At 55.0% G+C, this 12079-nt stretch overlaps 4 protein-coding genes across 4 annotated transcripts in view; 1 reads left to right on the plus strand and 3 right to left on the minus strand.

Moving 5' to 3' along the window:
* Positions 1 to 545: 545 nt before the first annotated feature.
* On the minus strand, positions 546 to 857 carry MONBRDRAFT_10088 (uncharacterized protein; the record flags this gene model as incomplete). The annotated part of the gene is made up of 1 exon (XM_001747888.1): positions 546 to 857. One exon carries the CDS (start codon positions 855 to 857, stop codon positions 546 to 548), a length of 312 nt encoding a protein of 103 aa, XP_001747940.1.
* A 407-nt stretch (positions 858 to 1264) lies between these two features.
* Positions 1265 to 3541, plus strand: MONBRDRAFT_35229 (uncharacterized protein; the record flags this gene model as incomplete). Its single annotated transcript, XM_001747785.1, has 2 exons — positions 1265 to 1286; positions 1944 to 3541. A coding segment is annotated over exon 2 (1596 nt), but the record flags the coding sequence as incomplete, so codon positions are not given.
* A 1497-nt stretch (positions 3542 to 5038) lies between these two features.
* On the minus strand, positions 5039 to 9102 carry MONBRDRAFT_27408 (uncharacterized protein; the record flags this gene model as incomplete). The annotated part of the gene is made up of 10 exons (XM_001747889.1): positions 5039 to 5698; positions 5961 to 6139; positions 6346 to 6433; positions 6645 to 6703; positions 6758 to 6930; positions 7069 to 7207; positions 7308 to 7394; positions 7514 to 7579; positions 7700 to 7818; positions 8013 to 9102. Coding segments are annotated over 10 exons (2660 nt in total), but the record flags the coding sequence as incomplete, so codon positions are not given.
* A 568-nt stretch (positions 9103 to 9670) lies between these two features.
* Positions 9671 to 12079, minus strand: part of MONBRDRAFT_33402 (uncharacterized protein) — a 2933-nt gene continuing 524 nt past the window's right edge. Inside the window, exons 3-14 of the mRNA XM_001747890.1 lie at positions 11856 to 11925; positions 11683 to 11716; positions 11340 to 11548; positions 11133 to 11210; positions 10954 to 11049; positions 10767 to 10852; positions 10603 to 10660; positions 10488 to 10519; positions 10346 to 10360; positions 10083 to 10190; positions 9915 to 9948; positions 9671 to 9800 (exon numbers count right to left, since the gene is read on the minus strand). Coding sequence (XP_001747942.1) covers positions 9691 to 9800; positions 9915 to 9948; positions 10083 to 10190; positions 10346 to 10360; positions 10488 to 10519; positions 10603 to 10660; positions 10767 to 10852; positions 10954 to 11049; positions 11133 to 11210; positions 11340 to 11548; positions 11683 to 11716; positions 11856 to 11925 — 930 coding nt within the window. The 3' untranslated portion in view covers positions 9671 to 9690. The remainder of the gene's footprint in view (positions 9801 to 9914; positions 9949 to 10082; positions 10191 to 10345; positions 10361 to 10487; positions 10520 to 10602; positions 10661 to 10766; positions 10853 to 10953; positions 11050 to 11132; positions 11211 to 11339; positions 11549 to 11682; positions 11717 to 11855; positions 11926 to 12079) is intronic.

A 12079-nucleotide genomic window follows, 5' to 3' on the forward strand; every position in this document is an offset into this window, starting at 1 on the left:
GGGGTGCAGGGAGAATCGGACGCTACATGTAAAATTCGCTGAGACAGGCAAGAAGCCAAGGTGATAACAGCCAACCAAAACTCGTGCCTCTGGGACAACAGATAAGGGGTGGAGACCGGCCCACTCTCAGAGGGGCCCGGGTGGACAGGATAAACGGAAAAGACCAAAGTCATAATTTTACGCATGGCTGCAACCTTTGGACTCTCCGCGATGCACTGTCGCTGCTCACATTACAAAGGTCTGGGAGGGATGCGAATACACCCCCTGAGGCAGAAGTCAGGGCGTGAACAAGACCACCACCATTATGCCTTGCCCTCTTTGTTGCTCTGCGCGCGGATGGTGCTTTCACGCTTGGGATAAGTAGGGGTTAGGCCAGCCTAAACAGCGACAGCCACAGACCGTGCATGAGCATGAGGCAACGTGCAGACACAAAGATGCCAGGCAGCCACAATCGGCCCCTGCTGCAGCCGCCACGAGGCTTACAGACCTTGCCCAGGAGCTGTGCCACACGCTCTGTGGGCTGTGCGCCAGCCGCAAGCCAGTGCCTATTGAATGCCGCGGGGCGTTTTCAAGCGAAAAAGGGATGAGAGGAGCGCTGGCACAAAGCAGCGAGCGCCGAGCGCCGAGCGCCGAGCGCCGAGCCGAGCGAAATACTGCAGGGCCAAGGCGGGGACCGACCGAATGCGGGCAAAGTCAAAGCTGCAGACTTTGGAGCCGTCGGCACGAGGAATGGGGTCATAAGTGCCCAGCCGCTCAAGGTGCTTGCCATCGCGTGGGCTGCGCTGGTCGGCTGCCACAATGCGGAAGAAGGGACGATGGCGGGCGCCAAAGCGCTGGAGACGGAGCGCGACGGGCATTGTGGCGAGCGCAGGGGGGTCGAGGAAAGTCTAGTCCATAACAGTTGTTGTAAACACATGTCGATTCTTGCGTCGAGAAACAGCTGTTGTGCGTCATGGAACCAGCCCTTCTTTCATAACTTTTTTGTATTGTTTGACAGCCAAAAAAGGCCGCAGAACAAAACCCACACGTGTGAGCTACCTCAGACGGACGTTACCGGTCCACCACGCTCTCTCTCTTCTTCTTCTTCGTTTGATCATCATCACTGCTTCTTCTTCAACCAGCAGTCAGTCAAGCAGTCAAGTCATTAGCCCTTTGACAGCTTGTGGCCGTGCCTTTGGACCACGTCATTCTTTCTTTTGTTCCCTTTTGTTCTCAAGGGCTATTCAGTGTGTGTGTGCGGGAGTGGCACTTTATTACTTGCGCAGCAAACGCAACAAAGAAGAAAGGTATGTACGCTTGCTGGCTCTCTGGGGGTTGGACTTGCTCGTGCCACCTTCTCTTGGTTTGCCTTTGAAATCACACGGTGTGAGACCATGTGGATGGATCGTTCTCTGGCCTGTTGGTGGCTTTGCGTGTGCGTCTCTGCCTTTTGAGCACCAAGTGCGTGTGTCGCTGCCGTGATGGCGGTTGTGCTTTTGGCAGCCGGGCTTTGGGCTGGATCAGGCGTTAGCGACTGGGCTGCCCTTTGCTTGCATTACCTTGTGATGTGTGTGTGTGTGTGTGTGACAGATGCAACTGTGCATTTGAGGCTCGAGAGTGTTCGCCGTGTGCTGTTTTGTGCCATCACACATGAGAAGCGTCGGGCAAGCTGTGCGCACCATCTGGCGGCGGCTTGCTGCGTTTGACCCATCTTGACGAGTCCTCTTGCGCGTACTGAAGCTCCTTTTCTTTCGGTTGAATCCTTGGGGCTGCTGTTTGTCCCTGCGTGCCGAGTTTTTGTATTGACTTTGTTGGATGGGCATGCCCGCGTGTTTTTTGCTGAGCCGGGTTTTGTATTGATCTTTTGCGCTTCAATACCTTTTGCCACTCTTGCGTTTGCATGGCAGCTGTGAGTTTGCTTGCGTGTTCTCACTGCGTTCGGCCGTACTGGTTGCTTTACATAGAGATGAGTAATGGCGCCAACCCGAACGGTTCGGATCTGAGTCAGCATATGGCTGATTTGGATTTGACCAAGACCAAGCCCTCTGGAGGTTCTCGATATGTCCCTCCCCACTTGAGGAACCGCCAGCCCTCTGGGCCCGCTCCACCTTCCGGTGGTCGCACTGCTGCTCCCCCCGTCAGCGCTCCACCCCCGTCCAGCAACGGTGGTGGTCGTGACTTTGGCAGCTCCCGGCCTCCCCGCGGCAGCCGCGATGGCTCCCGTGACATGGGCGGCAGCCGCCCCCCGCGCGACGGCGGGCGTGGTGGCTCGTGGGATGTCCAGCCTCGCTTTCAGCAAGAGGACTGGACCAGGCCCCTGAAACGCAACGAGCGCATGGAAGAAGAACTCTTCGGCTCAAACCATCGCACGGGTGGCATCAACTTTGAAAAGTACGATGACATTCCCGTCGAGGCCTCTGGCAACAACGTGCCGGCTCACATTTCCGAGTTTGCCACCGCGGGCCTTTGTGAGCTCATGACGGGCAACCTTGAGCTCGCTCGCTACACGGTACCCACCCCCGTTCAAAAGTACTCGATTCCCATCGTCCAAGCCAAGCGTGACCTGATGGCTTGTGCCCAGACGGGTTCGGGTAAGACGGCCGCCTTCTTGGTGCCCATCCTCAACCGCGTGTACGAGACGGGACCCGTCCCGCCCCCACCCAATGCGCGCCGCAGCCAGCAATTCCCCGTGGCTTTGATCTTGGCCCCCACCCGTGAGCTTGCCATTCAAATTTATGGCGAGGCTCAAAAGTTCTCCTACCGCTCTCGCGTCCGCATCTGCTGCGTCTACGGTGGTGCCTCCCCCCGCGACCAGATTCAGGACTTGCGCCGCGGTTGCCAGCTTTTGGTGGCCACTCCCGGTCGTCTGGTTGACTTTATGGAGCGTGGCGTCATTGGCCTCGACTCGATCCGCTTCCTCGTCTTGGATGAGGCTGATCGCATGCTGGACATGGGTTTTGAGCCCCAAATTCGCCGCATTGTTGAGGAAGACAACATGCCTCAAGTCGGCATTCGCCAAACCCTCATGTTCTCGGCCACCTTCCCCAAGGACATTCAAATGCTGGCCCAGGACTTTTTGGACGACTATGTCCATCTTTCCGTTGGCCGCGTCGGTTCCACCTCGGAGAACATCCAGCAGATTGTGCACTGGATTGACGAGGCTGACAAGCGGCCCTCGCTCCTGGATCTGATCTCGGCAGCCAGCTCTGAGGACCTCTTCCTGATTTTCGTCGAGACGAAGAAGGCCGCTGATGCCCTCGAGTACTACCTCACCATGCAGGGTCGCCCCGCCACTTCCATCCACGGCGACCGCACCCAGTATGAGCGCGAAGAAGCGCTTGCCGACTTTCGCGCCGGTCGCCGCCCCATCCTTGTGGCCACTGCCGTGGCTGCCCGTGGTCTGGACATTCCCAACGTCAAGCATGTCATCAACTTTGACCTGCCCTCGGACATTGATGAGTACGTGCACCGTATTGGCCGTACCGGTCGCGCTGGTCACAAGGGCACGGCCGTCAGCTTTTTCAACGACAAGAACCGCAACGTGGCTCGCGACCTGTTGAACGTGCTCCGCGAGGCCAACCAGGACATTCCCTCCTGGCTTGAGGGTGTTGCTGGTCCCTCCTTTGGTGGCGGACGTGGCGGTGGTGCCCGTCGTGGTCGCGGTGGTGGCCCTCGTCATGGCTCTCGTGATTTCCGCCAGAGTGGCGGCGGCGGCGGCGGTGGTGGTGGTGCCCGTCGCAACGGCGGCGGTGGCGGTGGCGGTGGCAACCGCTCCTCTCACCAGGGCGGTGGCTATCAGAGCACTTTTTCTTATGGCAACGAGGGCAGCGCCTATTCAGCTTATCCCCAGGGAGGCAGCACGGGCGGTGGTAGCTGGTGGTAATTGATACACCCCGCATACCCGTCTTTGGCAGCGCCAAATCTTGTCCTAACTTAAACATTCCTTTAAGCTAGGCCAGGAATCGATAGAAGTATTTTTGTGGGGTTTTTCTTTTCCTCATTGTGCTGTGTTTTTTTCCTCCCACCTTTGTACTTCCAACCATGTGTGTTTCACACTGCTGCCTGTCGCCCGACTCTTCCCTCCTTTTGCATATCTGTACACGCATCATGTGACGTTTGCTTCCTCCCGCCCTTTTTGGCGGAGAGTCGGCTTTCGTGTCGTTGGCTATCCTTGTTCCTTTTTGACTCGGCGCTCATCTGCCGACATGACTCAACAATCGATTCACAACCGACACTTTGACGCTCTTGATTCATTCAAAAGTAAAAGCCCAACAGATGTGACGCGCAGACGTTGGTGTCCTGTGTCAATTAGTTGTGTGCCGTTAAAACGACGAAAAAAGAATGGCAAGGGGAGGTTTTACGAGCAAGCCTCGATCAAGTCTCAAGCTTTGAACCCGGGGAACCCTCATCCTTCAACGCTGGCTTGGCCTCCCACGCCAATGGACCCGGTTGTGTGCCCTCAACACCAGTACCTGACATTGCTTGTTCAGCCTCTGATGCGCTTGTTTTCGGTCTTACTTCTTTGGCATCAGCCTCAACGTCATCGTTGGACCTGCCTTTGGCATCATGGCGAACCTCAGCTTCAGTCTCCTTGATCCCAGGTCCAGGCTCGGGTTTGGCGGGCTGCGCATTGAGAGTCGTGGGAGCCTCAACCTCAGCCTTTTTAGGCTGGGACTCTTCCGTCTTAGAATTTTCGGTGGTGCCTTGTTGGGAAGGGGAAGTTGTTCCTGTCACGCCTTCTGCCTTGTGCTCCTCGAGTGCTTGGGCTTTGGTTTCGGGATCTGCTGTCTTGGCCACCTCGGTTGACGCACCAGCACTCTTTGTTGCCACGTCAGTCTCGAGCCGAGGCTCTGTAGACGCAACCACCTCAGTGTTGCCCGTTGCCGCCTTGTTCGTCTCATGAGGCTGAGACACTGCGGACGTGGTATCCTCAGCTTTACTCGCCTCAGATATGAGGTCTTCGACCTGAGTGTCTGCAGCCTTGGCAGCCACTGATGACATGCTGTCCTCGTTCGTGTTCTGCATAGCCTTGTCGGCGTCGGGCTGAGCTTCTGCCGACTTGATCTCCTCCAACTTGCTTTCAACGGGCTGGTCATGGCCATCACCTGACAGCTTCTCTCCATCGACCTCACTCAGCGATGACAACTTGGAGGTCGGCTCCTCGGGCTTGACTTCACCGTTCGCCTTCAAGGGAGCAGTGGACGTGGGCTGGGCCTCAAGTGCTTGAGACGTGTCGCTCTCGGACTCGCCTGTTTTGGAAGACGTCTGGCCGGGTGCTGAATTGGTCGCATCCGTACTTTCACGTCGAGATCGAACCGCTGGACCAGATGCAGATGCCGTGTCTATATTGGGCTGGCCTTGAACAGAGGGCGCCTCATGGGCCGTTAGACCAGAGCTGTGCACTGAGGCTGCCTTTGTTGGTGACGCTGGTTGGGTGCCAATTGTTGGTGGCGGAACCTCTGATTCATGAGCTCGTGCTTGGCCGTGTGCACCACTCTGGCTCACGGCATGGGCAAAGTCCAAATCCAAATCCAAATCAAAGTCCAGGTCCATGTCCATCGACGCAGCCTGAGTTTTGATCGACTTTTCTGCACGCACGTCATGAGCCGTGGAAACAGCAGTGGAGCTCGAGGCCGGCCCAGGTGCCACTGCCGCTGTAGCCGCTGTAGCATCTGTAGCCGGTTTATTCGGGGTGCTAGCAGGCACACTGGGATCAGGCCTGCGTTTTACACGCAGCGCATCAAGTCGAGCGGCAATTGACTCTAGAGCTGTTTTGAGTTTTGAACTTGCTGTGCCCTCGCTGCCCGCGCGGTCGGTCGGATCGGGGCCACCAGGTCGAGACTGCGACGCCATGTGCAGAAGATAGTGCAAATTGGATCTGGTAAAGCAAGGCAGGAGAAAGGCAATGGCCGGTTGCACCAGGGTGAGTGACAGCATCCAAAGCGCGCTGGGTCAGCTCAAGAATGGAAAGACACACTGACTTGTAAGGGCGAGAAAAGTCGAAATCCCCACGTAAAGCCTCGACCAAGCGGTCTGGCACCGTAACATCTTGAATGGCGTCGTCTTGCATCAAGCCCAAAATATTCAGGCCCAAGTCGGACACGCCAAAGTCACCCGTCAGCAATGCAATGTCATTATCCGCCGGAGTACCGTCGTCAGGCTGCCCATTTGTTCGAGGAAAAGATGAAGCATGAAAAAAATTGAGAGGAAAAAAAAAAAAAAAAAAAAAAAAAAAAAGAGGATGACGTTGAAGCTTTTGTGAGGTCACACCCCGTTTCAACTTGGCCATCAAAAGTTTGTATAAAACAAGAGGAGACAGTGGGCAGGAACATGAGCATCACATCCAGCCTCAAGTCAACAACGTACCGTATTCTGGCCTTTGCTGTAGCGATCGTGCACGCGCGACAATGCGCATCGCACAACCAAGCCTCGATGTCGAAGCCAAGCATGATACCTGCCCTCGTGACCAAGGTGCAAATGAAAAGCAATATCAATCAAAAACGACTTTCAGCAAGAGCGTCTTCGACTTGGCAGCCATCCTTGTGCCAATCATTATCATCATCATCATCATCATCATCATCATCATCATCATCATCATCACACACACACACACACACACACATGTTTCGCAGCCTCTTTGCGCGAGGAAAGGCGTTTTAACATACCGCTGAATGCCCGCCAGCCCCCCTAGATCTTGGTGCTGACATGCAGTGGCGCACACACGCTAATAACAAGCATGCCAACACATTAGAAAACAAATGCAGGGCAACTTACCAACCCCCTTGCTGGTAACGAAGACAGTTGACATATTGATAGACACCAAGAATTTTCCAACCTTGAGGCTCTCAGACGAGAAAGTATGGTCTCGAATTTGTGCAGTGCGCCGGCACAGTTGCTCCAGATAGCGTTCAGCACCCGCAGCAAGGGTGTTGAGCGTAACCTGCTCAACGCCTGACAATGCCAGTTGGGCACGCAATCCAAAACCAAGACATTTAGATTTGAGCCAGAGCTGCTCGGGGTTGAACCTTTGGACTGCTTGCGTTGCCCAAGACAATAAGAATATGCTCGATTAGAAGACGAGGCACGTACCATTCCAGCCCGCGTGAGCTGTCAGAATCGATGCGACACGGGTCACTTGTTGTCTGACGCCGCGATGATCCAGGCAAGGGCTTGGCTCAGTCATGGTCGGCGGTGGGTCGTAGTGTGCTCCCTCCACCAGCGGCCCCAGCTGAGAACAGCCAAGCGCCATCAGAAAAGACAGGAAGCGACGTGAGAAGCACCTTGATCAGCCGTGCCACCCACCACACAGACAGGGTCGGAGAACACACCGCCTCTGCCCGACGGTTGAAGCGATTGAGCTGCTGTTGCAGCGCGGGGTGCAGAGGCGCCGTGATGGCATCATCCCCCATGGATTTCTAAAAGCGTCAAGAGCAGAAGGCTGGGCGGTCAGCCTCATGCGTTGTCACCACGCTTATTGTCATTGGCTTTCTTCCCCAAAGCGAAATATTATTAGAAGAGAAATGTTTTTGCGCACCGGATCACGTAGTGCGCGTGACTCAGCAGAGACCAACGTGTGTTCAAGGTACAGTTGTTGAATAACCTGAAACCCATGCACAGAGGTGGCATGGAGTTGTTGAGCGAACAACGTTCGTGGATTCAGACTGTTCTCCATTCCGAAACAGCACTTGTGGATGGTCAAAAGCCTGTCGCCAGCACATACCGGATTGTGTAGGGACAAGGATAATTCATGCGGCATGCGCGAGGATGGCGCTGATATCGCGCGCTGCGGTGCTGGCGATGGTACTGCAATCCGGCCGCGGCCAACACTGTGCAGAATTGCTGCAAGATCAAGGCACATGGACATAGAAATCAGACAAACAGCGCACAAAACAGGATGCCAACAACGTCAGAGTGAAGACACTCGGGCCCCAGGGTGCCCCACGAGAGGAACGGGCCCCACAACAAAAATCCATGCAGCAGCAGCCAAGCGATAGCAGCCAAGACCACCGACAACATCAAAGCAAACACCGTACCGAGGGGACGTTGCGCCTGCAGCTGATCGATAACCCAGATCCGAGGAATGAGTGTTTCAAGTAGGTTGGCCAGGCCCTCGAGCTTGTCCGCAGCCGCAACGTATTCGGCACCCGAGGACTGATTGTATTGCCGGCAGTTGGTAAAAATGAGCCGCAAGTCGGTCATAAAGGCCTTGCCATCCCGATCTGCGTCGTAGTGACCGCTGAGCACGCGACTTCGAAGGGTACCAAGGTCCATGGGTGAGGATATCACCTCAGCATACTGTGGTGCCACCGAGGGATCAACCGGTTCGAGAAATGGCTGCGAGAATGGACTAAAGTTAACCAAGTGTTTGACGATCATCAGCAGCTCGTCGCGGTAGCGCGCTCTCCTCTCCTCGTCCGAGGCTACAATAATGGCTCGGCGCCCATCGAGTGTTTGACCCGCACCAATTTCATAAGGGAGAGGTAGATCGGCTGGGATCTCAATCATGGCAGAGGGCAGAAGCTTGGGCATTTTGGGTGGCCGCTCGCCCTGGCTTTGTTCATCGTCGGTTTGGAGAATTGTGTACGGGGGTAGCTGAGTAACGGCTGCCAGGTCACAGTGCGCACAGTAGAGGGCATTGCGCACGGCAAGAGCCAATGAAGGACTAAACCGACTCAGCAGGTCTGTTAGCTCGGACTCGATATCTCCGTCGAGCGCCGCGGGCTCGCGCGGTTGAAACAGGGCCTTCAGCTGGGCCGCCAGCGAGTCATGCGTTGGGGCGGACGGCTGAGATGCCGATGCCAGGTTGTGCGTTTCAACACCTGATGACGCCGCAGCGATGGAATCGGCCAGGTCGAGACTTTCGTCCATTTTCTCATTCTCGGCACCCGTGGCAGCAGGCCTGCTCTGGTCTTGCGCGGGGGCTTCTTTTTCAGGCACAGGAGCCGCGTGAGCGCTGGGAAGGCTCGAAGGCTGTAATTGGGCAAGGACATGATGCCAGTCCACCTGCGCGCCGGCATGGGCCAAAAGTGCAGGGTGCATCAACGTAGTAGCAGGGTCAAAGCGCCGGGCCCCGAGACTGGAAGCGCACGAGCGAGGCTGGGCGTCAGCAGCTGTCGAGGCCATCGCTTTGATCAAGAGAGCAAGCGCGCGGCGTCGTGCCCGTGGATGAGGCTAGTGTGACCAGAGCAATTCTTTGCCAACTTGAAGTGCCCGGGCCGTCGCCCTCACCAGCTCATTGGCACATGGCTTGCCCACATATGCTTCGTGTGCTGGCACTGATTTGCTCCGGCCCGACCCATTTGCTGAAGCAGAGCAGCCGATGTGAGCTTGCGTCGGCGAAAACCTTCAGACGGCGTCCAGTTTTCCGACCTCACACATGTAAGGCTTGGTGTTTGATACAAAGCCAAGCCAACAAACAGCTGACGCACGCCACCAGACTGCACGCCACCAGACTGCACGCCACCAGACTGCACCCGTCAATCAAGGACACCGCCCCCCCACTCGCTGACAGCCATTCACGTTCCGGCACGAAAACGGTTTTATGGGGCAGAGCTGTTGAAAACTGTGGTTTTGCTTACACTTTCAACTCATTGATGTTCTTCAAAATTTTGACTGACGCCTTCATACGATGGGGCTGGTTCCAACAACAAATCAAGACCAACGGAGAAGGGGGAGGATGAGAACGCAAGGTGCTAACATGTCAATTCAAGTTTACAGTGGAAGAGGGGGAGTAACAGGCTTGAAAAAGGCAGCAACGTCGGCCTCAGTGACATCCTCCACACGCGCATGAGACCATTCGACGGGAGGGCCCTTCATCAACTCTGGAAGTGGCGCGTGCACAACACGGTGGTGAGAAGTGAAGGGCTGGCTGGTGGCGTGACCGAGAGACACAGCAAAATTGATATTCCGCTATACCGAAGCAGTAGCAATCTTACTTGAGCTGACGCCGTTGTAAAAGTCGTCGCCGGCCTGAATTCATGACAAGCACAAAGTGGCCATCGTGAGCCCAGGAGATTTTGACCGCAAATGGCGAGCATGCACGTGCAAACCAGGGCCATAAGCCAGCGAGGGCATGTGAGTTGGGCTTGTCCTCTCGAACATACCACAGCGTGTTGCACCATGTTGTATTCCATCTTGAGGCACTCGCGCAAATCGGGCAGTGCAGCACCACGTTGCAGCTGCTCAAAGGTCACGGCAACGGAGGCAGGGCACTGTCACCACCGAGGCACATGAGCGTTGCCGAGACGTCAACAAGCAACACAAATTGCACAAGAATCACAGAGGAAGTGAGACAGAAACGAAAGAGCCCAGAAGATCCACGAAAAGCGAGAGCCACTGAGAGCCAGGCCACCCACAAGCTACCCACCATGCTATGAATAGTCTGCCAGATTAAATTCCACGATGAAATGGAATATAAAGACGCAGTTCATACAAAAACAAGAATGAGCGGGCGATACGATTCGGCATACAGTAAAGCAGTGGGGCGTCATGCCCGGTCGTCATCGCACCTCAAGCTGCTGGCGCCCCCAGTCTGACTCATCTGCGTGCGGGGCCAGCAAACAAGGGGAAGAGGGTCAAGCTTGGAACTGGTACAGCGAAACTTCAGCCAATCAGAAGACAAACCGAGATTCTCAAGGCAGGTCTTCAAGGCATCGACATCAAAGCAACGGCGAATCTCCTCCTGTGGGCGGAGCAAAGCAAGGAGAGGGGGCTGTCAGTGAGACCAAAAGAGAATACAGTGACTCCAGTGAGAAATACAAACGAAACAAGGGTGTGCCTATGCGCACCATATGCTCAGCAAAAACCGGAGTTTGTGTCGGGTCTTCGTGATAGTCACCAAGCACCGTCTGGACATCGCCGTGCGTTGCGGCACCTAGCTCGTTCCATGTCAGCAAAGCCGTGCACGAGATCAACAAATGGTCCGGCTTGCTCGACGCAAATACAAGGCAACGGCCGATTCGTGCAATCACACACCGGCAAGGTCGTCGACCAGAGCCTCGACGCGGCTGCTTGGGACAAAATGCGAGGCGATACCCGCCGTGAAGACATCAGCGCCCTTGAGTCGAGCGCCTGCCAAGGCACGGGCGCGGTCAGTGTAAATTGATTCGGGGTGCCTTTGGTCGATCAAGGCATCTGCCAGCCGACAAATTTACCTGTCAAAGCCAGGTACATGCCCAAACCGGGGCTAAGGCGAGGCAAAAAATGTGAGCCGCCGACGTCTGGGAACAGACCTAGGGAGAGAAAGAATCAAGCCAATGAGGGATCATCTTGTGCCAAAAAAAAAAAAGGCGGCCAGCAGTGGTGCTTATCGAGTCTCGCGAGCCTGTGCTGTGCGGTGACCAGGTCATCCTCATACATACCAATGGCAGTCTCGGGCATGGCAAACAGGGTACGCTCAGTGGCAACACAATACGGGCCGTGAACGGAAATGCCCACGCCACCACCCATCGTGATGCCATCGACGATGGCCACGACGGGCTTTTTGGACGTGGCCAGGCTGTGGTCCAAAATGTATTCTTCGGCAAAGAAGCTCTTGTGCAGAACATCCTTGTCATCTTCCAGCTGGCCCCTGTGCGAAGCAAGTGCCTGTCAGCAAAAGGGGCTGCAAAATGTGGATTTGCGGCTCTTCGAAAGAAAGTGTTGACTGCTTGAGGCTTCAACACAGCGCGTCCAATGACAGTCGTGTGCCAGCCAAATACGTACTTGGCACTCTTTGCGACCTGGACGACATCACCGCCTACAAGGGGGAACACACATCTACATGAGCGTGACGATTGGGAGCCAGGGTTGGGGTTGTAGTGACAGCGCGCATCCCAAAACGGGGTTGAGACCGGACGCTGGCAGCTGATGTAGCCGGCGCATGCAGATCGACCAACCAGCACAGAAGGCCTTTTCACCGGCCCCGACCAGGACCATGACATCAGTGTCAGAGCTGGCTTGGAAGCGCTAAGATATAATATATATATATATATATATATATATATATATATATATATATATATATATATATATATATATATATATATATATATATATATATATATATATATATATATATATATATATATATATATATATATATATATATATATATATATAT

The sequence above is a fragment of the Monosiga brevicollis genome, genomic scaffold (genome assembly GCF_000002865.3).
Source record: "Monosiga brevicollis MX1 MONBRscaffold_19 genomic scaffold, whole genome shotgun sequence".
NCBI classification, from domain to species: domain Eukaryota; class Choanoflagellata; order Craspedida; family Salpingoecidae; genus Monosiga; species Monosiga brevicollis.